General features: G+C 41.7%; 1 protein-coding gene across 2 annotated transcripts in view; it reads right to left on the reverse strand.

Annotated features, from left to right (window-relative positions):
• Nucleotides 1-21,447: 21,447 nt before the first annotated feature.
• pdgfd (platelet derived growth factor d) overlaps nt 21,448-25,387 on the reverse strand; it is a 156,136-nt gene continuing 152,196 nt past the window's right edge. For both annotated transcript variants that reach the window (XM_080197218.1, XM_080197217.1), the window contains exon 7: nt 21,448-23,721. In XM_080197218.1, coding sequence (XP_080053344.1) covers nt 23,590-23,721 — 132 coding nt within the window. In that variant the 3' untranslated portion in view covers nt 21,448-23,589. The remainder of the gene's footprint in view (nt 23,722-25,387) is intronic.

A 25,387-nucleotide genomic window follows, 5' to 3' on the forward strand; every position in this document is an offset into this window, starting at 1 on the left:
GAGGGACTGGATCTCTATTGTGAAGAGGAGCTGGTTAGGGCAGGAAACTGGAAATCATTGATATGACATAGGTCATCAGGGACATGAGTTCGAATCCCGGCCTGGGTTATGTGGAGTTTGCACATTCTTCCTGTATCTGCATGGGTTTCCTCCAGGTGCTCCGGTTTCCTCCCACAGTCCAAAGACATGCGGGCTAGGTTGATTGGCCATTCTAAATTGCCCTTAGTGTCCTGGGATGCATAGGTTAAAGGGATTAATGGGTAAATATATAGGGATATGGGGATAGGGCCTGGGTGGGATTGTGGTTGGTGCAGACTCGATGAGCCGAATGGCCTCTTTCTGCACTGTTGGATTCTATGATTTCTATGATTTCAGAGGAATTGCAAATGTAGGTGAGAAGGCACTGGACATAGAGTGTGAGAGTGGAGTTGGAAGAAATAAGATCAGTGAGGCAGGAACAGGCTGATGCTATAGGTCTGCCAGCACAGTCCTGTTTGCAGATTTTGGGAAGGAGGTAGAAGTGGGCTATATGTGGTTGGGAGATTATGAGATTAGAGACTGTGGAGGGAAGATCTCCAGAGGAGACAAGGAACTTGACAGTCCTGTAAACAATGGGTTGATGTCTGGTGGTGGGATTCTGGTCCAGGGGGAGATGGAAAGAAGTGCCTAAGATTTGGCACTCATCCTCTGGAAGGTAGAGGTCAGTACGCAAGACAAAAGCAGCACCACCCTTGTCATTAGGTTCAATAACAAAGTCAGAGTTGGACTTGGGAGAATGGAGTGCAGCAAGCTCAGGAAGAGACAGGTTGGAGTAAGTAAGAGAAGTGGATAAATTGGGATGGCCAATGTCATATTGACTGTTCTCAATGAAAAGGTCAAGAGCAGGTAAGAGGCCAGGGGTCCAGCTAGGGTGGTGGAAGGATCTGTTGAATACAGAGAGAGAGCTTCTGCCCAAAGAAGTGAGCATGGAAACATAGGTGATGGATGGAACATTCAGCTTCATACTGAACCTGAAATTCCCAACCAACTCCCTCTAGAGGGCCAATCTGTAATGTGTTCATAAATTTTGCTTTCACATAGCACTAACACTTATTCTGCTATTGACCCAGTCTGCTATCTTACCTTTATGCCCAATTAGCACTTTCTTTCATTTTTAAAATTGCCTTTAACATTCCATTTGTCTTGTGTCCATGACATCTTTGTCAAAAGTTTCTTGAGCTGCCTCCTATCCCTGACCTTCTGTTTTGTTCCACCTGTTCCACTCTCTCTTCAGCAGTATCAAATCCACCAGATTTCCACCTCTTCTCTGCTCTGAAGAAGGGTCATACAGACCTGAATCATTAACTCTGTTTCTCTCTCCACAGATGCAGCTGGACCTGCTGAGTTTTTTCAACATTTTCAGTCTTTGTGAAAAATCTGAATGCCTGATTGATGGGACAAACAGTGCTTCAGTAACATGTAGCCTGGGCTTTGGGACAGTGGATTTAGATACAGTTGGTCACCCTAATCCCATCTCCAATTTGCAACAGAATATAATCTCGGGCTCAGTATGAGCGATGCCACTTCAGATCTGCTGGTGTTTGTATGGAGTTCATTGATATTTTTCTAACTAACAAGCATAAGTAAATGTTCCTTCTATGATTCTATAATTACAGATTTGAAATACAGCTCAGGTTTATGACAGTGCGAGATGTTGAAAATGTGTTCCAAGCTGCGTGTTTGAGGAGATCATGTAAATCTGACAGGACTTTGGCTCATCCACAAACACTTACTTATGTAGAAACATCTATTCAGATGAATAATTCATACCACAACAGACATCAGGCATCACTTACAGAAAACAAAAATTAAGAGTCAAAGAAAAATACTTATGTTAATGATTGCTGCAGCTACTTGGAAAAGCAAGTTACTGTTGAAAAATAATAAACTGTACTCCCAAAGGAGTTTATTAACGCATTTGAAAAAAAAATCTGTCTTAAACAGCAAGTGACAGAACCAACAAGGTAAAAGGCATTTACTGTAAAAGGCATCTACTACTCAGATGGCAGGAATAGGGGAAAGTGAAGGAGAGGAATGATTTGGGTCCAGTGATCATCATGATCTTCAACTTTAGGGTTCAACAGAGGGCAGTGTAGGAACAGTACCTTGTAAACTGTTAATTGGTCAAATTCCCTAATGTTGTAAAATGTTCACTGGAAAGCTGTCCAAACGAAAATCTGTTGAAACAAAGGTTGGGAAAAGCGTCTTAGTGACCATTTGTTTTTGGTTCGTTCAAGCCATCGCAATCGGCCTTTTCATCATAACGTTGACCAGATTGCTTAATTAATTGCCATAAATCATCAAAGCTAAAGGCTTAACTAATTAAAGGCATCAAAGCTTCCAGGTAAATTCGAACACGAATATGTATGTTTATATTAAAGGCATCTGACCTGAGGCCAGAATTGAACCCGGGTCCCTGGCATTGTGAGGCAGCAGTGCTAACCACTGTATCACCTTGCCACCAATAATCAAAGCGGGCGAGGGGCAGACCTGGGAAGGACCTTGGGTGGGATTTTATGGCTTCTGAGTGACTGTGGCTGTAAAGTCTCACTCGTAATGTTAAAACTGTCCAAAAAGTCCAGAAGTCTGGGTCATGTGCCATGTTGCATTAATAGTTAATTAGCATCAGAGACATTGTCCCTAATCAAAAGAACTTTGGTAACTGCTAATGACATATAGATGTTATTTCTTCTCGGTGTGTGGGGAGAAAGGTCTTTAATAAATGCAAGATCGGGAAAGGGGTTCCTTCAGCCTGGGCCAGTTGTGCCCATTCCTGAGTTCTAGTGCTGCTGACGCTGCACAATCTTCTGGCCGATCAGCTTGGCTGGCAGCTCCTAAAGGTAGGATTTCCTTCCAGTGAGGGGTGAAAGTCCCAAACTTTCCTTGTTGTTGCCACTCATAGTGTGTTATTGCTCAGGGACGGATACTTCTTTTGGTTAGACAGATTTTTCGGTTGGGGGTAAGCACCTTTCTCACCAGCCACTGCCCACTCACCATCCCTGATAAATTCCAGTCCATTGTGGTTGCTGCTTATGTGAATGTAGGGATCTACTTTCAAAATTAAAATACTGTAGTAGGCTTTCTGCATCCCCCTCTCCCCTCAAGTTGGAGGAATAGTTAACACTCTGCACTAATTGTTTTCTGGAGTAAGTTATCTCTCTGGGTATTCCTGCATGTCTTTAACCTGTGCTTAACGCTTTCTCCACTCACATTGTCTGTACCTTTAAGACTTGATTACCTGTAAAGACTTGCATTCCAATCATTATTTTGTAAATTGAGCTTGTGTCTTTATATGCCTTGTTTGTGAATAGAACTCCCACTCACTTAACGAAGGGGCAGTGTTCCGAAAGCTAGTGGATTTTGCTATCAAATAAACCTGTTGGACTTTAACCTGGTGTTGCGAGACTTCTTACTGTATTCCTGCGTGCAAAGGGGCACTTGGTAGTAGGTCAGGAACCGATTTATCACCAAAGCTTTGTAAGCAAAGCACCAAGACCATTCGACTCTGTCCCAGTATCAGCATTCGGATTTCCAACCAATTGTAGAAGATGGGTGGGATGATGCATTACATCCATCAGTGAAAGGATTCCAGTGCAAGTGGCCCTAGGAGTCAGAATGCCTGAACTGTACTTTGCTTCCTGAGACTTCATTAACCATTTAAGTAAGATGGTAACCATATGTAGCGATGCCAACGCTGCACTGGGGTGGGCACAGTAAGATGTCTCACAGCACCAGGTTAAAGTCCAACAGGTTTATTTGGTATTGCAAACTTTCGGAGCGCTGCTCCTTCATCAGGTGAGTGGAGTGTAAGTAAGATGATGTTTCAGAAGGATAGGAAGAAGGGGCCGGCCTTAGAATCAACTGAATGTGTCAGAGGAGGATTCGAGTTTCTGACGGGAGGGATAAGGTGGTAACTTTGGCCTTTCTAATTTTTAATATTTTTAATGAAAAATTTTATTTCCTTGCAATTCCATATATTCCAGCGTCTTACCACCATACCCGCCAGAATTAATATCAGTCCCAAATGAATGTTTTGTTTACATAGAAGATAAATTACTCATGCATTGTACTATGGACAGGAGAGAGACAAACTGTGTTTCATTCCTCTCACCACTTGTCTGTAAGCAGAAAGTGTTTTTAACGTATTCAGTGGTGTGCTTCCTAAACTCTTGGTTGATGTGATCCAATTTACTCAAAATCTGCAGCAAATCTGATTTATGATTAACTCAGAAGGTTCATTTATTTCACATTCAAAACCCAGGGAAGACTGTTTGTAACTTTCCGCTCTGCTACGCACACACATGCACACACACGCACTCACACTCACACACACACACACACACACACACACACACACACACACACACACACACACACACACACACATACACTCACACTCACACACACACATACACTCACACTCACACACACATACACATCACACAGACAGATACAGTAAAAAGGGGGATAGAGTTTTACAACTATGGATAATAGTAGTACAAGAACCATAGAAATGAATATTAGCTCACATAACTTAGTCCAGAGTCAGAGTCCAATGAGTATCTCCTTCATGTACGAGTTTAATTTCAGCTGGCTAAAGATGGAGTTGTAGAGTTGGTAAGGATAGCGAAAGATGAAGTCAGCACACAGTGATTGGGTTGGTTCTGCGGCTGGTGGTAGGAGATTTTCCAGCAGAAACAGATTTTGAAGAGGAGGCTGTTGTTCTGCCTGAAGATCTGCTTCTTGATGGTCCATCAGTTGGATGTTAAACAGCAGAGTGGTTGTGAGGCTAAAGATGTAGGGGTGAATTTTTCTGTGTCACCTGCTACAGAATCATAGAATCCCTACAGTGCAGAAGGAGGCCATTCAACCCATCAAGTCTACATTGACCACAATTCCACCCAGGCCCTATTCCAGTAACCTCACACATTTACCCTGCTAATCCCTGAAAGTAAGGGTCAATTTAGCGTGGCCAATCAATCCTACCTGCAAGTCTTTGGACAATGGGAGAAAACTGGACCACCCGGTGGAAACCCATACAGACACGGGAAGAACGTGCACAGACAGCGACCCGAGGCCGGAATTGAAGCCAGGTCCCTGGCGATGTGAGGTAGCAGTGAATGCAATACACCAAATTGAAAAAGGTGCAAGTGAAACACTGCTTAACTTGGAATGAATGTTTTGGACCTTGGATGATGAGCATGGAAGAGATAAAGGGACAGGTGTTACACCTTCTGCAATTGATGGGAAGATGCCATGAGTGACGGGAGAGGTGTTGTGTATAGTGGAGGACTGGACTAGTTTATCCCGGAGGGAGCAGTCTCTGTGGAATGCTGACAGAGGGAGTGAAGGGAAGATGTGTTTGGTGGTGGCATCACATTAGAGTTGGTGAAAATGGCAGAGGATTATACTTTGCATGCGGAGGCTGGTGGGTTGAAATGTGAGAAAAGGGAGCTCTATCCTTGTTCTGAGAGGGAGGGAGGTGAGGACCATGGTGTGGGAAATGGACCACACGGTGTTAAGAGTCCTTTCGACAACTGTAGATGGGAATCCATTGTTGAGGAAAAAGGAGCACCACTTTGGAAAGTGACATCATCGAACAAATGCGAGGGAGGGCAAAGTAGCTAAGAGAAAGGGATAGAGTCCTTACAGGGTATGGGGTGTGAAGAGCTGCATTCCAGATAGCTGTGGGAGTCAGTGGGCTTGCAATGGATATTGGTAGGTAGTTTATTGCTGGAAATGGAGACAGAAAGATCAAGGAAGGGAAGGGAAGTGTCTGAGATGAACCAGGTGATGGCGATGGAGGTGTGGAAACTGAAAGCAAGGTTGATGAATTTTTTGAGGTCTGGACGAGAGCATGAAGTAGCACCAAAATAGTCATCGATGTACTGGTAAAGGAGTTGTGGGATGGAACCTGGGTAGGCCTGGAACAAGAAATGTTCCACATACCCCAAAAAAAGACAAGCGTAGCTAGGATCCATGCGGATACCCGTTGTTACTCTTTTGATTTGGAGAAAGTGGGATGAATTAAAGAAGAAGTTGTTGAGAGATAAAATGAGTTCAGCCAGGCGGAGGAGAGTTTTGGTGGATGGGAATTGTTCAGGCCTCTTCCCAAGAAAGAAGCAAAGAATTCTCGTCCTGGTGTGGAATGGAGGTGTAGAGTGATTACACATCTATGGTGAATAAGAGACAGTTAGGGCCTGCAAACTGGAAGCTGTCAATGTGACGCAGGGCATCAGAGGAATCCCGGATGTAGGCACAGAGGGAATGGACCAGAGGAGTGAGGATGGAGTCAAGGTAAGAGGAAATAAGTTCAATGGGGCAGGAGCATGCTGACACAATGGGCCCACCAGGATAATTCTTTTTGTGGATTTTGGGAAGTAGGTACAAGCGGGCTGTCTGGGATTGGGCGACTATGAGGTTGAAAGCTATGGGGGAAGGCATCCAGAGGAAATGAGGTAGATGACAGTGTTGGAGATAATGGCTTGATGTTCAGTGGTTTGATCATGGTCCAGGGGAGGCAGGAGGAGGTAAGTGAGATTGGAGCTCAGGCTCTGCGAGGTAGAGGTCAGTACGCCAAATGACAACATCGCCCTCTTTGTTGGCAGGTTTGATGACAATGTCAGGGTTGAACTTGAGGGAGCTCAGAAGGAGAGAGGTTGGAATGGGTGAATGAGGCAGAAAAATTGCGATGGCTAATGTCCCGATGACAGTTCCCAATGAAAAGATTGAGAGCAGGTAATTGTCCTGGTGGGGGTGTCCAATTGGAGGCAGAATGTTGGAGGCATGTGAAAAGATCTGTGGAACGGGAAGAGGACTCGTGCAAAAAAGTGGGCACGGACTTGAAGGCGACAGAAGAAGAGTTCAACATCATGTTGAGCCTGGAATTCATTGAGCGGAGACATAAGGGCACGAAGCTGAGTCCTTTGCTGAAAACAGCATGCTCAGCCTCAGAGAGGGGAAGGTCAGATGATTTTGTGAAGACAAGGCAAGGGCTGGGGCTGTAAGAGATGGAGGTTGAGTGATTGGGACTGGTGGAGGGCCAGGGATGGGCAGTGGTTTTGATGAGCTGTTGAACCATATATTCCTTTACATCTGCAAGAAACAGAAAAAATTTTTTGTTAAGACGTCAAATGATGCGGAGGATGAAATGAAACTGGAGACAGGGACAACTTTGAGAGAGAGTGAGACAACATTGCTGGAGAGAGATGTCGAGTGTCTTCATGTGGTGGCACATGGAACTGAGTGTGGCTTTCAGGATGCGGTGAGAACAGCAGTTTGAAGAATATTGTATATCCTGGAGATTACATGAGGAATGGAATTTGAGTTGAAATCCATGTGGGGTAAATTGGAAATGAAGACAATCACTGAGGAAGGAAATGTGGCTATGGAAGTGAGTCTTGGTAAATACTTTGTCCAACACTAATAAAGAAATGGAAAGCAGCAAAGGTGGATAGGGGCAGAGAGACATATGGAAATCCTGTCAGAGAGAAGAGCAATACTTCTTCAGGGTAAGCATTCCTAGAAGAGAAGTGGCAATAAGTTAAACACTGGATAAAAATAAATTACCGCGGATGCTAGAATCTGAAACCAAAAGAGAAAGCGTTAGAAAATCTCAGCAAGTCTGGCAGCATTTGTAAGGAGAGAAAAGAGCTGACATTTTGAGTCCAAATGACCCTTTGCCAAAGTTAAAAAGCACAGAAAGTGGGAGATATTTGTACTGCAGGGGGAGGGGGAGGGAATGAAAGATGAGTCATAGTCATAGAAACCAAGGGAAAAGACTCCTCATAGCTGTCTATAGAGAGAATCAAGGGCATGAATGGCCAAAAGGCATCCAGAGGAAATGAGGTAGATGACATTTACCTCATCTGTAAGCTGTGAGAGATGGAGATGTTGGGCGGTGGGTGGGGGAGTAGAATGTAGAAAAGGGGAAATGGGGAAAAAGGATAAGGGAAGGGGGATGAAGCAGAGGGGCAGAGTGGAGGGAGGAATAAAAATGAAGAAAGACAATAAAGAAATAAAAGGGAGTGAACAGTAAAAAAAAAAGAATGAAATCAAAGGGGTCGAGGTGAGATAGAGCAAATCATCTGAAATTGTTGAATTCGAAGTTGAGACCTGAAGGCTGTAATGTGCCTAGCTGGAGGTGAGATGCTGTTCCTCCAGTTTGCATTGAGCTTCAATGGAACATTGCAGCAGGCCAAGGACAGACATTGGCATGGGAGCAGGGTCGTGTGTTAAAATGGCAAGCAACTGGAAGGTTAGATTACACACAGGCTGAAGGTGCTCATCAAAGCGATCACCCAGTCTACGCTTGGTCTCTCCAATGCAGAGGAGATTAAGGAGAATACATTGGGAACAGTGAATGCAATACACCAAATTGAAAGAGGTTCAAGTGAAATGCTGCTTAACCTGGAATGAATGTTTTGGACCTTGAATGGTGAATAAAAGGCCATTCGCACCCTTTATTCTCTCTATGAACTGCCATTAGCAGTCTTTTCCCTTGGTTTCTGTGGCTATGACTCGTTTTTCATTCCCTCCCCCTGAAATATAAATGTCTCCCACTTTCTATGCCTTTTAGCTTTGACAAAAGGTCATCTGGACTTGAAATGTCAGCTCTTTTCTCTCCTTACAGATGCTGCCAGACCTGCTGAGATTTTCCAGCATTTTCACTTATGGTTGGATTTCTTTTAATGTCCTAGAACCCAAAAGTTATCTTCTCAGCATTTCACTTCAGGGGGCAAGTGAATCATATTCACTCCACAAAGCTTGGTTAAAAGCCCAATTAATTTTATAATTTTAAGCACTCATGGTAGAATTCTTTCTTCATAAAACATTTGCTGTTTGAATGTCTGAAGGTGATAAAAAGTCATTAAAGGTGGCAACATAAACCTAACATTAGTGAAGTGATTACTGTCTTAAATCAACACGTTTCACTGCTTTCTTGCCCTTATTTCACTTTTCCACATCTGTTATTAATATGGTAATAGCCGTTGCATTTTTACTGCAGCAATCTATTTGCTGGCAAACAGATTATTAGAAGAATTCTTTCAACTAGGTGAGTGTCCTTTCCATGTGCTCAGATCAACTAGTCCAGAGCAGAGAATCCCATCTGAAATAACTGTATGGATTCATGCACATTGGGACACAGCTATAACTGTCAATAACCCATCATTATTTCTACACTTTTACTATTTTCAGTCAGCTTGTTGTGTTGCTTGTTCTGGATCGGAGCCTGGGCTGGGTACACAGAATGTAACTAACTTAGAATAACGTTCACATTTGTGATATTATTCCAGGTTAGCAATGCTGCCTCACACTGCCAGGGATCTGGGTTGGATCCCCGGTCTCTGTTCTTCCTCTGTCTGTGTGGGTTTCCTCCAGGTGCTCTGGTTTCCTCCTGCAGTCCAAAAGATATGTTGGCCGTGCTAAATTCTCCCTCAGTGTGTCCCAACAGGCACTGGAGTATGGTGATAGGGGGATTTTAACAGCAACTTCATTGCACTGTTAATGCAAGCCTACTGGTGACACTAATAAATAAACTTTAAACAAATATGGGTACCAGGTAACCGAAGTTACTGAGCGATAGATTTATGTTGGAACGACCCAAGGGCTAACAATGGAAAACTCAAGACTTTCACAATCTCAAAATATCCCAAATCTCTTTACAGGCAATTAAATATGTTCAAAGCATAAGGAATGTGGTAGCCAATGTGCACACAGCAAAGTTCCAAAAATAACAATGGATTTATAATGATCTGTTGTAGTGATATCAGCTGAGGGAGAAGCATTGGCTCAAAACTAGCTGAACTCCCCAGCTATTGAATGAAGTAATGTCATGGGCTCCCTTGTTTCCTGCTGAGAGGGTAGATAGTTTAAGACAGTACCTTTAAAACTTTAATACTTACCCAGCACTGTGTTTTAATGTTACCTGTGGTGGCATGGTAGCACAGTGGCACAATGGTTAGCACTACTGTTTCACATCACCACGAACCTGGGTTCAATTCTGGCCTTGAGTCACTGCCTGTGTGGAGTTTGCATATTCTCCCCATGTCTGTGTGGGTTTCTTCTGGGTGCTCCAGTTTCCTTCCAAGTTCCAAAGATGTGCAGGTTAAGTTGATTGGCCATGTAAATTGCCCCTTAGTGTTTAGGGGACTAGCAGGTTAAGTAGATGGGGTTATGGGAATAGAGCCTGCGTGGGATTTTGGTCAGTGCAGGCTTGATGGGCCAATTGACCTCCTTCTGCACCAGAGGGATTCTATTCTATGATTTTGAGCTCAAGTATTTGAAGTGAGACGTGATTTTTGATGCTGAGCCGTGTCCTGGCTGACACCTGTTTTGTGTCTTTTTCCTTCCAAAGCATGAAACACCAAATAAAATATTAAAGTGCATGTTGTGCTCAATATATTTGCACTGATATTTCCATACATGAGTGCCCCAGAGTACAAAAATTGTGAAATGGATAATTCATGGGCTGAAGAAATGTTATTGTAAATAAAGACAATGATTTCTTAGCATTACCTCAATTCTTTGTCCCCTTGAGTTCAAGTGGAAGGGATTCTGTAATATTTTGGGCCTGTTGGTGCTCTGTAATCTACCTCATTTATCTTACACATGACGAAGAGGCAATGGCTTGTGGTATTATCATCAGGCTATCAACCCAGGTAGCTCAGGTAATGTTCCAGGGACCTGGGTTCTAATCCCACCATGGTGAGGTGGTGGAATTTGAATTCAATAAAAAAAAATTTGGAATTAAGAATCTACTGATGATCATGAAGCCATTGTCGAGTGTTGGAAAACTCCATCAGGTTCACTAATGTCCTTTAGGGAAAGAAATCTAGAGATTCAGATTGAATGAGAGACAGTGCCGGATTTAGACTTGGTGAGGCCCTGAGCTATATAAAGTTTGGAGGTCCCTTGTTAAGAAGTTACACCAAAAGGTCTCACAAGGTACGTACCAAAACAGGACCTTGGATCGCCACAAAAAAATTGAAAACATAATTATGCCTTTTAATTATTTAATCGCAAGGTATTTAAAGTGAAAAATACAAACTATTTTCAAATGAATGCATTTACTGATTACATATTTATCATTTGGCTGGCTTGATCTCTCTCATAGATTATAATATAGTATACCCTGGAAACAATGCTTCAATGTAATTTTTAAAATAATTTTAAGATACATTAATATATATACAAAATGCTGACAAAATAAGTAATCAAGATCACTTTTATTAATATAAGTAATAATGAAATCATTTGCAAAATCAGAAAACTGATATCAGATATAACTTAGAACATTTTCTTTTTTGATTTCTCAAAAGCAAAATCATGAATTATGTCCTCAGATGATATGCTATGCAGTTTATCACTTCCTATGCACATGATGCTAAGTGCAGATAGTTTGTCTTGAGACATGGTTGCTCTCAGTTCATTTTTGATTCTCTTTAGCTGTGAAAATGATCTTTCTCCTGAACAATTTGTTACCATCAGACATAAGAATAGTTGTAATATTGCTTCCACATTAGGGAAAACTAAATGAATCTTGTCTTGGAAGATAATTTGATACATATTTTTGTGGCAAATTTGTTCTTTTCCTGGATAATTTTGCTTGACATAAGCATTGGAAGTGCTTCAGTTCTCCTGAAAGGTTAATATCAACATTGTTTGGATACTCTTTCATCAAAGTTTCCACTGCTTCACACAGCTGTGCCTTTGAAGTTCTAAATCAACTAAAAATGAACATTTGTTTGCAGCATAATTGTAGACTGTTGCTCTTCTACTCAAGTTTGCTTCAAGGACATCAATTATAGAATGAAGGATTTCGCTCAAAATTTGTCTCTTGCAGAAAGTTCTTCAGCAGCATCAAGTATCTGCTCTTAAATGTTCTCTTCATTGTAAACCTTCTGAAATTTTGTGAGGCCCCTGCAGATTGTGAGGCTCTAAGTTGTAGCTTGTTTAGCTTTTGCCTAAATCTGGCACTGAGAGAAAAAGGGAGCCTGCGGATAATGTATATCTAGACTTCAAGAAGGCGTTTGACAAAATGCTGCATTAAAGGTTGATCCAGAAGGAGAGATCACAGAGCACTGGGGATAGAGTACTAGATTGGGTTGAGGATTGGCTGACCTTTTTGATTTTTTTTTATTCATTCGTGGGACATGGATGTCGCTGGTTGGCCAGCTTTTAATACCCATCCCTAGTTGTCCTTGAGAAGGTGATGTTGAGCTGCTTCTTGAATCACTGCAGTCCAATGCTGTGGGTTGACCCACAATGTCATTAGGGAGGGAATTCCAGGATTTTGACCCAGCAACTGCGAAGGAATGGCAATATATTTCCAAATCAGGGCAGTGAGTGACTTGGAGGGAAACTTGCAGGTGGTGGTGCTCCCATTTATCTGCTGCCCTTGTGCTTCTAGATGGAAATGGTTGTGTGTTTAGAAGGTGCTGTCTCAGGATCTTTGGTGAATTGCTGCAGTGCTACCGAGCGTAGATGATGGAAAGATTGAATGTTTGTAGATGTGGTGCCAATCAAGTGGCTGCTTTGTTCTGGATGGTGTCAAACTTCCTGAGTGTTGTTGGAGCTGCACCCATCCAGGCAACTGGAGAGTAGTCCACCACACTCCTGGCTTTTGCCTTGTAGATGGTGGATAGGCTTTGGAGAGTCAGGAGGAGAGTTACAGTATTCCTAGTCTCTGACCTGCTCTTCATAGAATCATAGAATTACTACAGTGCAGAGAAAGGTCATTCGGCCATCGTGTCTGCAGGGACAATAATCCCTCCCTGGCCCTATTCCCATAACCTCTTGTATTTATCCTGATACTAAGGAGCAATTTAGCATGACCAATTAACCTAACCTGCACATCTTTGGACTGTGGGAAGAAACCAGACACCCGGAGGAAACCCATGCAGACACAGGGAGAATGTGCAAACTCCACACCGAGAGTGGCCCGAGGCTAGAATTGAACCCGGGTTCCTAGCACCATGAGGCAGCAGTGCTAACCACTGTGCTACCATGCTACTCAATTGTAGCCACTGTATTTTTGTGGTGAGTCCAGTTGAATTTCTGGTCCATGGTAACCCCAAGGATGTTGACGGTGGGGGATTTGGTGATGGTAACTACATTGAATGGCGAGGGGCAGTGGTTAGAGTGTCTCTTATTGGTGATGGTCATTGTCTGGCATTTGTGTAGTGCCACTTGTCAGCCCAAGCTTGAATATTGTCCAGATTTTGTTGCATTTGAACATGGATAGCTTCAGTATCTGAGGAGTCGTGAATAAACCAATGGGGTTTGCAACAAATCCCAGGGAGGCGCCCCAGGAGGTTGGGGGCAAGGGGGGTTGCCTTTAGGTATTGCCAACTTGGCAGTGCCAATGGTCAGGTGGTGCTGGGAAGTTAGGGGTTGCATGACCAGCAACGTGGGGTTGCGGGGCTGGCCAGCGATCAAGCTGGTCAGTGATCGGGAGGCCAGCAGTGCGGGCTACTGCGTATGCGCTAATCTTCGCTATGACAGATTGGCACATGTCAGTGGCCCACTTGGTGCTATGCAGCCGGCCTCTTCAGCACGAATTGGCCCTGCTCACTGATTTTTAATGAGATTCATTCTACAGCTCTCTGTGATGCAGAGAGTGTGGGAGATTCATTTTGAAAATCACGCTGAGAAAGCCAATGGGATTTACTCCAGTTTTTATGTGACTTCAACACTTAGAATTTTTTTGGGAGAATCCCACCCCACATCTGGAATCCTGTTTTGGTCTACTTATTTGAGGAAGGATGTGGTGGTATTGGAGACAGTTCTGAGGAAGTTCACCAGATTGATTCTGGGGATGAAGCGGTTGATGTTTGAGGAAAGATTAAACAGTTTGAGCTTGTACTCGCTGGAGTTTAGAAAGATGAGAGGGGACCTGATTGAGATATATAAAATTTTAAAAGGGATTAATAAAGTAAATGTAGATCACATGTTCCCTCTTATGGGGAAATCTAGAACAAGAGGTCACAGTTATAGGTTGCGAGGTAGTAGATTTAAAACTGAGATGAGGAGGAAATATGTCTCGGAGAAGGTGGTGAATTTGTGGAACTTGTTGCCCCGTAGCGCAGTGGAGTTGGAATTGTTGAATGGTTTCAAGAGGAAGATAAACATATTGCCAATAAAAAAGGGAAAGAGGGATGTGGGGAACAGGCAGGAAGTTGGATGCGAGATCAGGGAGAGATCAACTGTGATTTGATTGAATGGCAGAGCAGGCTCCACTGGGTGAACTCGCTGACTTCTGCTTCGACTTCCTATGCTCCAATGTTCCTATTTGCTATCCTTACCTGGTCTGGTTTACATGTAACTTTAGAGCTACAACAATGTGGTTGACTCTCTACTACCCTCTGAAATACAGGCCACTCAGTTCAAGGGCAATTAAGGATAGGCAATAATTGCTTCCCAGCAACACCCAGGTCCCTCAAATGAACTAAAAGAAAACACTAATCCAGAGGATGGAAAGTAACACAAAAATAAATGCATACATTTACCATTTTCCTTTGTAATATCAACACTGTTCACCTCCAGCTCTCCTTTGCAGATATTCAGCATTTCTACCTCTTTTCTTGATCAATGGGATGTTAGTAGTTTTATTTTAGACTTGAGTCGTCACCTTCAGGAAAGCGTAGATCACAACCATTTCTCTCTGAATCTCCACAATAAACACCCAATGTGCTGATGGGCACTTATCATTGTGCAAGTTCAAAAAGCTGCTCCAGTCCCTGCTCTCTTTTCCTTTGATCCTGATTTAGTCTGACACCTTGAAACAGTTTTATACAGCTTGGCTTAACTAGATTCTCTTTGGATCGAAGCATAAATTGGAAGGTAAACACAATAGCCTGAATCTTCCATTTAGAGTTAGAACTTCTATTTCCCACCCCAATCAGACAAGTTCTTGTTATCAGTTATATTATATTCATTTTACTTTAATGAGTAGTTACAGGTATCCGATACACTTGTGCATTTAATGGGTTAAATCATTAGTGCACCTGCTGGAACCTTTTCAATGATGGTAGTGTGGTTATACAAATGCATTAAGTAATAATGTTATCTTTTTATAGAAAGTCTGTAAGGAATGATTTGCTGTCATTTCAAACCAGATAGACAGGTAACAGGTGTATGAAGGATCTATAAAGGATGAGATTTTTAGCTAGCAGACTACACAGGAAATCAGGTTTGCTGGCAGCAGTAGTACGATACAATATGCAGTCTTCAAAATCTTCAGTGAAGGTCTACATAGTTTGCAGCTAGTATTTATTAAAGCACCTTCTACTTGAGTGTGTAGAATCATAAAATCCTTACAGTGCAGAAGGAGGCCGTTCGGCCCAGTGAGTCTGCACCAATCATAATCCCATCCAGACCTTATCGACATAATCTCATGCATTTACCCTAGCTAGACCCCCTGACATTAAGGGGCAATTTAGCATGGCCAATCCACCTAACCCGCACATCTTTGGACTGCGGGAAGAAATCAGTACATCCGAAGGAAATCCATGCAGGTGCTGTGAGAATGTGCAAACTCTATACAGACAGTGACCCAAGCCAGGATTCAAACCTAGGCCTCTGGTGTGTGAGACAGCAGTGCTAACCACTGTGCCATTGTATCAAATCTATATGAAGTTTTGAGGTACCATTTTCTACCTCCTACTTAGACTTGGGCAAAATCCTTGTGAAAGGATTGCAGCTGAGGAACTGAGTACACATCTGGGAGTTTGGCAAGTTGGGGGGTTAGGAGAAATGAATGGTGAGGAGGTGTTTGGTTTTTTTTTGCCTCCTCTACTTTTCTCACCCTGTAAGGAATTGGTTCATGCTCTACAAAGGAAAGCAGCAAGTTGTTTGGTGAGGATCTGATGAGTAGTTAAAGTCTGCTCCAGTCCTAAGGTTTTAGATGGTATACAAATTGTTGGTAAATCTAATAAAAAAATATTAAAAAGGGACATAAATAAGCCAATGGTATAATTAAGTCATTAATTAAAACAGATTAAAGTTGGCAGGCCAGGTGCAATATCAAGGCTGCAGCATGTAGAAGTTGCTGGATAGTAGTGTGAACTCGGGCAAATATATCTGAGGGCAAACACATCTGTATTAAGTGATAGAGACTCAAGGAATTTTGCTCAGAGTCATTAAGTTGGTTGCTGAACTGCAGACAGTGTGAGACATTAGAGAACGGGAAAGTTATCTGAATGCTTTGTACCAGGAGGCAGTCACACCTCCTAGGATGGAATCTTCTGATTTGGTCAATGGTCAAGGACAGGAGGGTGTGACTGTGAGTGAAGCAGGTAAGTGGACCCAAACAGGCAGGAATGTAGGAATGGCAGCTTCTGTCTGGACCTGCTGTAGCCTATCAGAGAGAGAAGATAGATTTACTTAGTCAATTGGCTGAATACAGCATTGCATTTCACTCACTGTGGATGTCAGGATGTGATCAACTCATGGAGGGCTTATCCATATTGGTTTGATGGGAGATGTTAATCTCACCTTCACCACAGGAGTGATCCATGTCCGCCCTACTAACTCAGTGGCATCCTCCCCAAATTTGGAGAGTTCCAGGTTGTTGGCCATCCCTCCTCGAGTCTGGGACCTCTCCCTCCTGTTGTGGGTGAGCTTGGCCTGCATGAAGACAAATGGATGGAGTGTGAAGAGAAGCGATGGAGCAGATTGGGAAGCATGTACGTCTATTAAGTGTGCTGAGCCCTCCCCAGTAAGGGATGAAGACTGTGTAGGATGATAGATGAAGATTAGTCTGTCAATTGTGAATCCTCCATGAATATTGTGTGAGATTCCTGAGCAGTCTGACAATTGGAGTAGGTAATGCCATGATGAAAGTGTAAGTTTGAAGTGAGTTGAAGGTGACTTATTCTGGCTGATCTCCTTCACAACCACCTCCCAGACTGGTGAGGTGAGTTGGTGGACCTCCTGGATCCATCCCTGAGAAAAAGAACCTGCCAATTCTTGTAGTCCCCTCTAATTAAAATCTCCAGGGAGCTGTGGCTAAACCTCGCTGCACTCTCCTTGTTCCTGGAACTTCTATCCACACAGCTGAGTTGCAGAGAGTAATGTGTGAGTTCAGGTGGTGTTCAGATATGGCCGCCAGGAGTGTTGACCCCATGAAGTGATGGCTGACAGAAAGAATACTCAGTGCCCGATTCACTATTTGATTCAGTGAGCAGCTCAAATATGCATAATTAATGAGGTTTTAAGCAGAAGATCCCAACCAGCAGGAAACTCATTGTTAATTCTGCATTTAGTTTCTGGAGCAGAAAATTCTGCCCAAGGTTTTGAAAATATGTTCTTAATGAGTTAAATATGCAATTCTTAGGTTACATACCTGAAACATTAGCTGTGTTTTTCTCACCAAAGAGGTTGCTTGATCTGCTGAGTATTTCAACATTTCCTTCTTTCAGATTTCCAGCATCTGCAGTATTTTCTCTGGCATTTCTTGCAGGGACTGTTCCAATCACTGGATATTCTGACCATTATTACAAAGAGTCAGAATTTTCTGGGATAGATGGGCCACACCATTATTTGAACTAGTCAGCCCTCATTCACACTGCTGTATATTTAATATAACTTGCTGGAATGTCAATCTATGCTTATGGTGTGGCAAGGGCAGTGGTGAGTTCTATATTGACCTGGTGCATGGTGGGTGCAGCCAATGGTTGGCCCCACAGATCAACCACATAGCATTATAAAAAGCTAAGAGCAATTGCCATATTCAGATAATGTGGAGGTATTCATGCTACAACCATTGAAATCAACCTGAATCACCTTTAATAAGTTAATTATGATTTTAAATAAAGCTTTTGAAGTAGACTGTAAAATGTCATCTCCATGTTGAGCATATTCTTTTCAGTTTACATGCAGAATTCTCAGTTGGGCATGGCAGACAAGCCGTACATTTAACAAGTTCTAATTCTTCCAACAATGACAGGTTTAGTAGTGTCCTGCCTGATTTGCATGTACAATGTTGCCACTGCTAAATCGGTTTTTAAATTTCTTTGGGGACAATTACAGAATGCAGCATTGATTTCACTATTAAAATGAGGTTCCTGCATTTGAATAAGGCACTATTAGCTAAATTTGTGCACGAAACTGCCCGATCTGCTGAGATTTATTCTCAACAAGGAAGCCAAGTCACTGCATTAATAGCTGGCAAACATGGTGCAGAAATGCAGTTTAAAGGGATATTAATCTGCATTAAGTCCCCTTTAGGACTTAATAGGTTCTTAGGGAGGTTTTTTTTGCTTATTTCTGGTGGTCTGTTTTGTTACTGTTCTACAGAGTTGAACCTGGATGGCGATTTGGGAAAGTCTGTCCCAGTATTACCTTCCTAACACTTTTGGAACACTTATTTTCTGTGATAGTTCCCTCACATGAGAGTACTTGAAAAATTGTGATGCTGAGCATGATTTTAAGCTGTGGCTTTTCGAGTAATTCCAATTATGTGAATACAAATCTTATTTGCTTGATGCCTGAATATTCAGACTCCAGATTGTGTTTTTGGGCCCAGAATGACTCTTGTGGCACATTAGCTACTTCCATTGCGAGCCGCAGCTGATGAAATGCATATATGCTGGATGTATGCAGAGTAGGTAGATGTGATGTCAACCTTTGATGCCAATGCTGCAATGTTAACTCTCTGCAGTCCAGCTAATACTGTCTCTTAGCTGTGCACGACCCAACATGTACTCGGCAGAATGAGGGTCCACCCCACCCACCAACATTATTCAAAGGGATCATCAACTAGAATAATAGATCCCCTACAGTGTGGAATAAGACCATTCGGCCCATCGAGCCTGCACCAATAACAGTCCCACCCAGACTCTCTCCCAATAAACCCATGGATTTACCCTGCTAATCCCCATGACACAAAGGGGCAACTTAGATTGGCCAATCCACCTAACCTGCACATCTTTGGAGCATGGGAGGAAATGAAGTACCTGGAGGAAACACGCCGACACAGGGAGAATGTATAAACTCTGCACTTACAGTCCAGGCCAGAAAATGGACCCAGAAAGATTTTAGGCTGTGGTAACACCTTTAAGCTGCTTCATGCCTTTAAGTACTGCTGCAATACATTGGCCCCTCTTCAAATGTTAAACCTCCGATCAGAGTATAGGCCACCTAAATAAAGTTACACATGAAGTATTAGCATGGCCTGATCGTGACCTCATGTGAAATAGCAGTGTTCAGCATGATTGATCATTCCACTACCAACAAATGAAAAGTTATATTATCCAAACTAATTAGAAGAGATTAAAATCCAACCTTTGTCTTTTGAGCTATTTTGAGATGATCATGGTATTATTATGAAAAATATGTCTTCATAACTAATGAGACTGATAATGGAGTGAAGTTCATTAAGACAGTGTGGTTTTAAAAATGCTTTCACTAATGAGAACTGGAATGAAATAAAGTATCTATTCTTCATCCGCTGCTGCCACAAAGGAAACTTTAACCGATGCAGTTTAACAGGTTCAAGGAAGGTTATATTCACAATTACTGGAAATGGAAAGGACAATGGTCGCTCTTTTTCTTGAATGTTTTGGGACTCTGCATAGAAAATATTAAGATCTATTGTCCATTTGAAAGAATCTATACACTAATGATTTCCCCATTCTTCGTTACTACTTCAGTTACTGATAGAATCTAATCTGCAAACTCCCTAACAACAGGCTGGAATGCTGATAGGCAAAGAGAAAGATTGAGAAAATCAGCAGGGGAATGGAATCATAGAATCCTACAGTGCAGAAGGAGGCTATTTGGTCTATTGAGTCTGCACCGAACACAATCCCACCCAGGCCCTATTCCCATAGCCCCACATACTTACCCAGCCAATCACTGTGACACTAGGGGCAATTTAGCATGGCCAATCAACCTTACCCACACATCCTTGGACTGTGGGAGGAAATCGGAGCACCCGGATGAAACCCACACAGAAGAATGTGCAAACTCCACGCAGACAGTAACCTGAGACTGGAATTGAACCCAGGTCCCTGGCACTGTGAGGCAGCAGTAATTGCCTCTGTGCTCTCCCATGGAAAATGATTATTTCAGCTGTGTGTGCCTTATCTGAAAAGATTCTGTCACTTTCCCATTATGGTTACCCTAGCCATCATAATAAACCCTGATTTATCCAAAATTCCAACACTAGCAACCTGATTTTCTCATCTATCACCCATCCATTAAAATCATTCATCTAGTTTTGGGTTGTAGGGTGGCATGGTGGCACAGCACCAGGGACCCGGCTTCAATTCTGGCCTTAGTTGATTGTGCAAATTTCACACAGATATTCTCTCTGGGTCTGTGTGGATTTCCTTCGGATGCTCCGGTTTCCTCCCACAGATGTGCAGATTAGGTGCATTGGCCGCTTAGTGTCAGGGAGACTAACAGGGTAAATATGTGGAGTTACGGGGTAGGGCCTGAGTGAGGTTGTTGTTGGTGCAGTCTCGATGGGCCAAATGGAGTCCTTCTACACTGTAGGGATTCTATAATTTCTTAACACACATTGCGGAACCTAGTATCGAGTGTTTGCTCATAGCGGAAATTCACTGCTGCCATATTTGTTAGGGTGCTCCACAGTTGGTGTGGAGCCTGTCTTAAGTCCTATCTTAAGTTCCATTGGTGACTGACTGCCACATGCACTCTGCATGCTGTGGTCAATTTTCTCACGTACACGGTAGTCAAATAAGCAGTTCTGAAGGCTGCTAACTGAAAGATAAGTTTAAAGATTTTTACTTATCTGAATGTGGACTCAGGAGGAGGAGTGTTCCAACCAACTTCAAATTAAAACAAGAGGCACTGAGGGCTATCACTAACCTCTGCCATTTCCTTGATTCCGGTTGTCGTTATAGCTAGTTGAATCCACGGCTGACACATGGAGATTGCGAGTATTATCTTAATGAGACTGATGGATCAACTTTCTATGCTCCTGCTGTATGCTTCATTTGGCAAGTACTGTGCATGCCACTCCATATTTTCCTCTCAGTGGGCCGAAATCCAGTTTATTTTCTCTCAGGAAGGTTAGATGCCTTCAGGTACCAGTCTCTTTTCATGATAAGCGTATTCTTTATGGGGTTTTCCAGCCGTGCTCGCCCCAAAATTGGAAAATCCTGCCCGAGGTCAATGGACCTTTGCATGGTCCCGCCCCTCCCCCACAACCCCACCCACTATGATTCCCCTTGGCAGGCAGGATGGGAAAATTCTGTGTGGTCACAAAGTAGTCCATATCCCTGTATATCTTGCACTGTAGCTCAGCAACACGAAACAAGGTCCCTTTTAGAAACACATGATATTTGCAAGCTTTCTCTTTATCTTGATGCAACCATCCAGGCAAGCCCCCTGCTCGTGCTGGACACTTGTGAATTGGCCAGGAAATAACGTAGCAAATAGAGTTGAAAATTTTAGTTTATTTTATAACAAAAAATAATCCTCTACAATTCCCTTTCTCAAGCAATCTTTACATTCCATCAAAACAAAGAACACATAATTCTAATAATAATAATACATACAAAAAAAAGAAGCTGTTTGAAATGCTATATATATATTTAAAAATAAGTTGTGCTAAAATGCAAAAATTGCACTTTAGGAAATTGTGTTCTTATTACACAAGAACAAAATCAGTATCCCAGGACCCTGCAGAATTGTTCTGAAGGCCGTCAAGCCTTGCAGTACTGAATGTGTACTAATAATGTAGCCCAGCGTATTATTATACAACATATAGAAAACTAAAAATGTCTAATTTTAAGATAAAATAAGTGCTTTCTTAAGAAAATCACTTTCTGTTGCTTATTTGGTAACTTGTAAATGTGATGGATGACTGAAAAGTCTCAAAAAAGGTGCTTTGGAATATGAATTTGAAAGATAATATTACATTAATTTATAAGGTGCGGAGAGCTTCGTAGATACTTGATCCTAAGCAGGCAGCACGATTAAATGTGGCATGTGAACCTCCTCATGTGAAATCCATTCCATTCATGAATTAATTTGTATTTACATTGTTCAAAATTCTTCACCATTAATCCTCAAAGATAATGAAATTACCTTGCGTAATTTTAAATGGAACAGTGAAAGTTCAATTGGTTTGAAAGCTTTTCATATTGGTGTTGTTCCGGAATCTTTGAATTTTACAGGATTTTCAAACATGCTAGTCCATTGAAGACTTTAATAGTCACTGCCAAAAATGTACTATCTTTTTTTTTCCCTCTTTGCTTAGTTACTCCAGAAAGCATGATTCACAGGTAATTGGTATTAACGATGAGCAAGTGACTTTTGATGTGAGCACAAAATGGCATAAATTGCTCCCTATTGTACACCATATCCATTAAAATGGATGTAAGTGCAGGCCATATACTTAGAAAGTAGCTGAAATAATTGTTCCCATGCTCAGGTTAAGGTCTGAATTGAACAGGTGAGGTAATAACAGGCCTAGTGTCTTTAATGGACAATCGCATTGATTTGGATGTCGATTATTTGAAGATTGGTATAATTATAAATGAGAGGTGAAATTTGTAGACTGAGTATATTCGCCTACAACAGAATGAAGCTGAATGACTTCAATTTAAAACACTTTGCTTCAACCAATTTTTCATGCAGTTACTCGGCATTTTTGAGTCTATTTCATTCAGCAAAGAGCCATTCACTTTTCTTCTGAAGGATGTCCCTCATATTTAAAAGATCTGTAAGATCAGGTCAAGTAAGTTGTACAATCAGGCTTAATCGAACCCAAAGTAGATTGCTAGTACTAGTTAAACCATTCTTCATTTTAAAAAAAGGTTTTGCCTTTTAGGAGAAAGATTGTGGAGGTTAACAATCACACGTTGTGCTATGTATTAAAAAATAAAATAAAAATTGTTAACAGACAAATAAATTCCTTGGCCAACAATATTTAAAAACTTGCATTATATTTCAGTAGACTTGCAATGGACTGGAAAAAAAGCATTTAAATATCATTTACATGTTCAGTAATAAAAGTAGTTGAAAGAAATCAAAGCATTAACAAGCATTGCCTGAGAAACAATTTAACCTCAAATAGTCTCACATAAGCCCTTTGCACAAATCAGTTTCATAATTAATCTGAAATTGTTGTTACATGTGAAACTTTCAAGGTGCTTCTGATAATAGAAAAGCCATGACTGTGGATTAACTTCCTTCTTCAACATTCAACAATTACTCTGGTCATTAAACAATGTTTTACAAGTGATATGTTCTCAGACTTAAATCCAGTAAACTGATTGAGATGATATCCTGAACATTCGGAAACAAAGTTGAAGATTGTCTCTGCGTTAAAGCTAGTCAAATTAATAAAACTCAAGTTTTATAATATTCTGACTACAATTAGCAAGGCATTATTATGAAAGTTGGGCTGCCACAATGCTAGTTAAAGAATATACTCAAGCGCAGCAGTTAATTACTTTCTGTAATGTTGGAAAACATTAACTCTGGTGTCAGCAATCATCTGTACACAAAATGCAATCCTGTTTTTAAAAAATAAGGTCCTTAACAGCCTCTATCAGCAATCCGCTTCTTAATTTATCGTGGTGGCCTGGAACTGCAAATGCAGTCACAGCGTTCGTGATGCTCCAACTGGATATCGACCAGGGCCATGTTCTTGTTTCTGCCCCTCCTGCGTGGCTGACCTGGTTCAGGAATAAATCTCAGCACCTGAAATGAAACCATGTGTACCTTCAGAAAATAGATTTCATTGCCCTGACATTGTTACAGGAAACTTGACCTTTGCACTCAAAGATCATAAAGATAATTACAAATAAGGAAAAATTCTCAACTAACACATGTTTATCGAGCCTGACTAGTCAATGTTGGTGCTCACTCTTCAGGTGAGCACACTTACCCATCTTTTATTCTGTCTCATCTTTCCACGTATTACCTGTGGGAGCATCTAATAATCTTTTAAATGGCTTGAGAACTTTTGCCACCAATATGGAAAATATTTTTAAGCATTGTTTGACAAAGTGCTTCTTATCAGTCCTGAAGTTGCCCTCTTCCAGCCTCTGTAATTTTCCTTTTGCCCTGAAGAAATGGTTTAATGTGAAATTATGCTTACGATTAACATTTCTATTCCGTGTATTATTTTGTATACTTCCATAAAATAATTTTCAAACAAAAATGAGGAGTCCTAAGATTTTCTAAGCTTTCTTCAGAATTCAGTCCTCTAATAATCATTTATTTTGTGGCCCTTCTCAGCATAACTTTAAGAAATTGAACATTTTCCTTCTGCCTTACTGACTAGAAGTAAATGCAAAGTACATCCAAACTAGTTTTAATATGATAGTCTCAGACATAAACTACTTATTGCCAATATAGACTAGTTCAGATGAGAAGCCATGGACCTGAAACGTTGAACAGAAAGTGATCCAGCTGGTCACATGGGGCATCATGGCAGCTGGGACAACTTCATGGTGGGAGAGGCCCCACGTCAGTCTCCTGGTGGCAGTAAAACTTGCCCCGATTAAATAGGATGAAGGAAAGGGCTGACATGAGATTGCTGGTGGGGGGGGAGGTGCAAACTACTCACTCAGCTTTCATTTGAAATCTCTAAGCCTTCCAAAATGCTTTGAAACTCTTTCTATTCCATTGACAATCTTTCATCTCATTGAATTTTATAGTGCAATGCTTTGAAATAGACTTTGATAACTTAATGGTTTGCTACTCAGCCTTCAGTCAGCTGTGTTTATTTATCTTGCTCTTCATGCTTCAATTCATCTCAAGTGCCCCCACTGCTCCTAACCGCAACATTTGCAAAAATGCTAAGCCTGAATAACAGCTGTGGTCCTTCAAAGGGGTTAAGTGGTTTTGCTACTACTTTTGTGGACCACTTATTTCCTTTGAAGAACCCACAGCTGTCATTCAGACTTGGAATCTTTGTTGCAGTCACACATTGGCTCTCTGTCAGGTGGATGTAACAGATCCCAAGGATCTGTTATGAAGAAAATCCCCAATGTTCTGCCAAGTATTTATCCCTCAGTGAACACGGCTGAAAAGAACAAATGATCTGGTCATTATCACATTGCTGTTCTTGGTGTGTACAAATTGACTGCCACATTTCCTACATTACAACTATGACTTTATGCTTCAAAAGTACCCCATTGGCTGTAAAGCACTTTAGGATGTGGTTGTGGAAAGCACTAGATTTTTTTTCATTTCAGTTACAAATATTGGGCTGAATTCTGACAACCATTAATCATAGAAATCCTACAGTACAGAAACAGGCCATTCAGCCCATCGAGACTGCAGCAACAACAATCCCACCCCATGCCTTTTCCCCACAACTCCACACATTTATCCTGCCAATCCCACTAACCTACCCATC

This window comes from Carcharhinus amblyrhynchos, chromosome 10 (genome assembly GCF_965287045.1).
Source record: "Carcharhinus amblyrhynchos chromosome 10, sCarAmb.v2.hapA, whole genome shotgun sequence".
NCBI classification, from domain to species: Eukaryota; Metazoa; Chordata; class Chondrichthyes; order Carcharhiniformes; family Carcharhinidae; genus Carcharhinus; species Carcharhinus amblyrhynchos.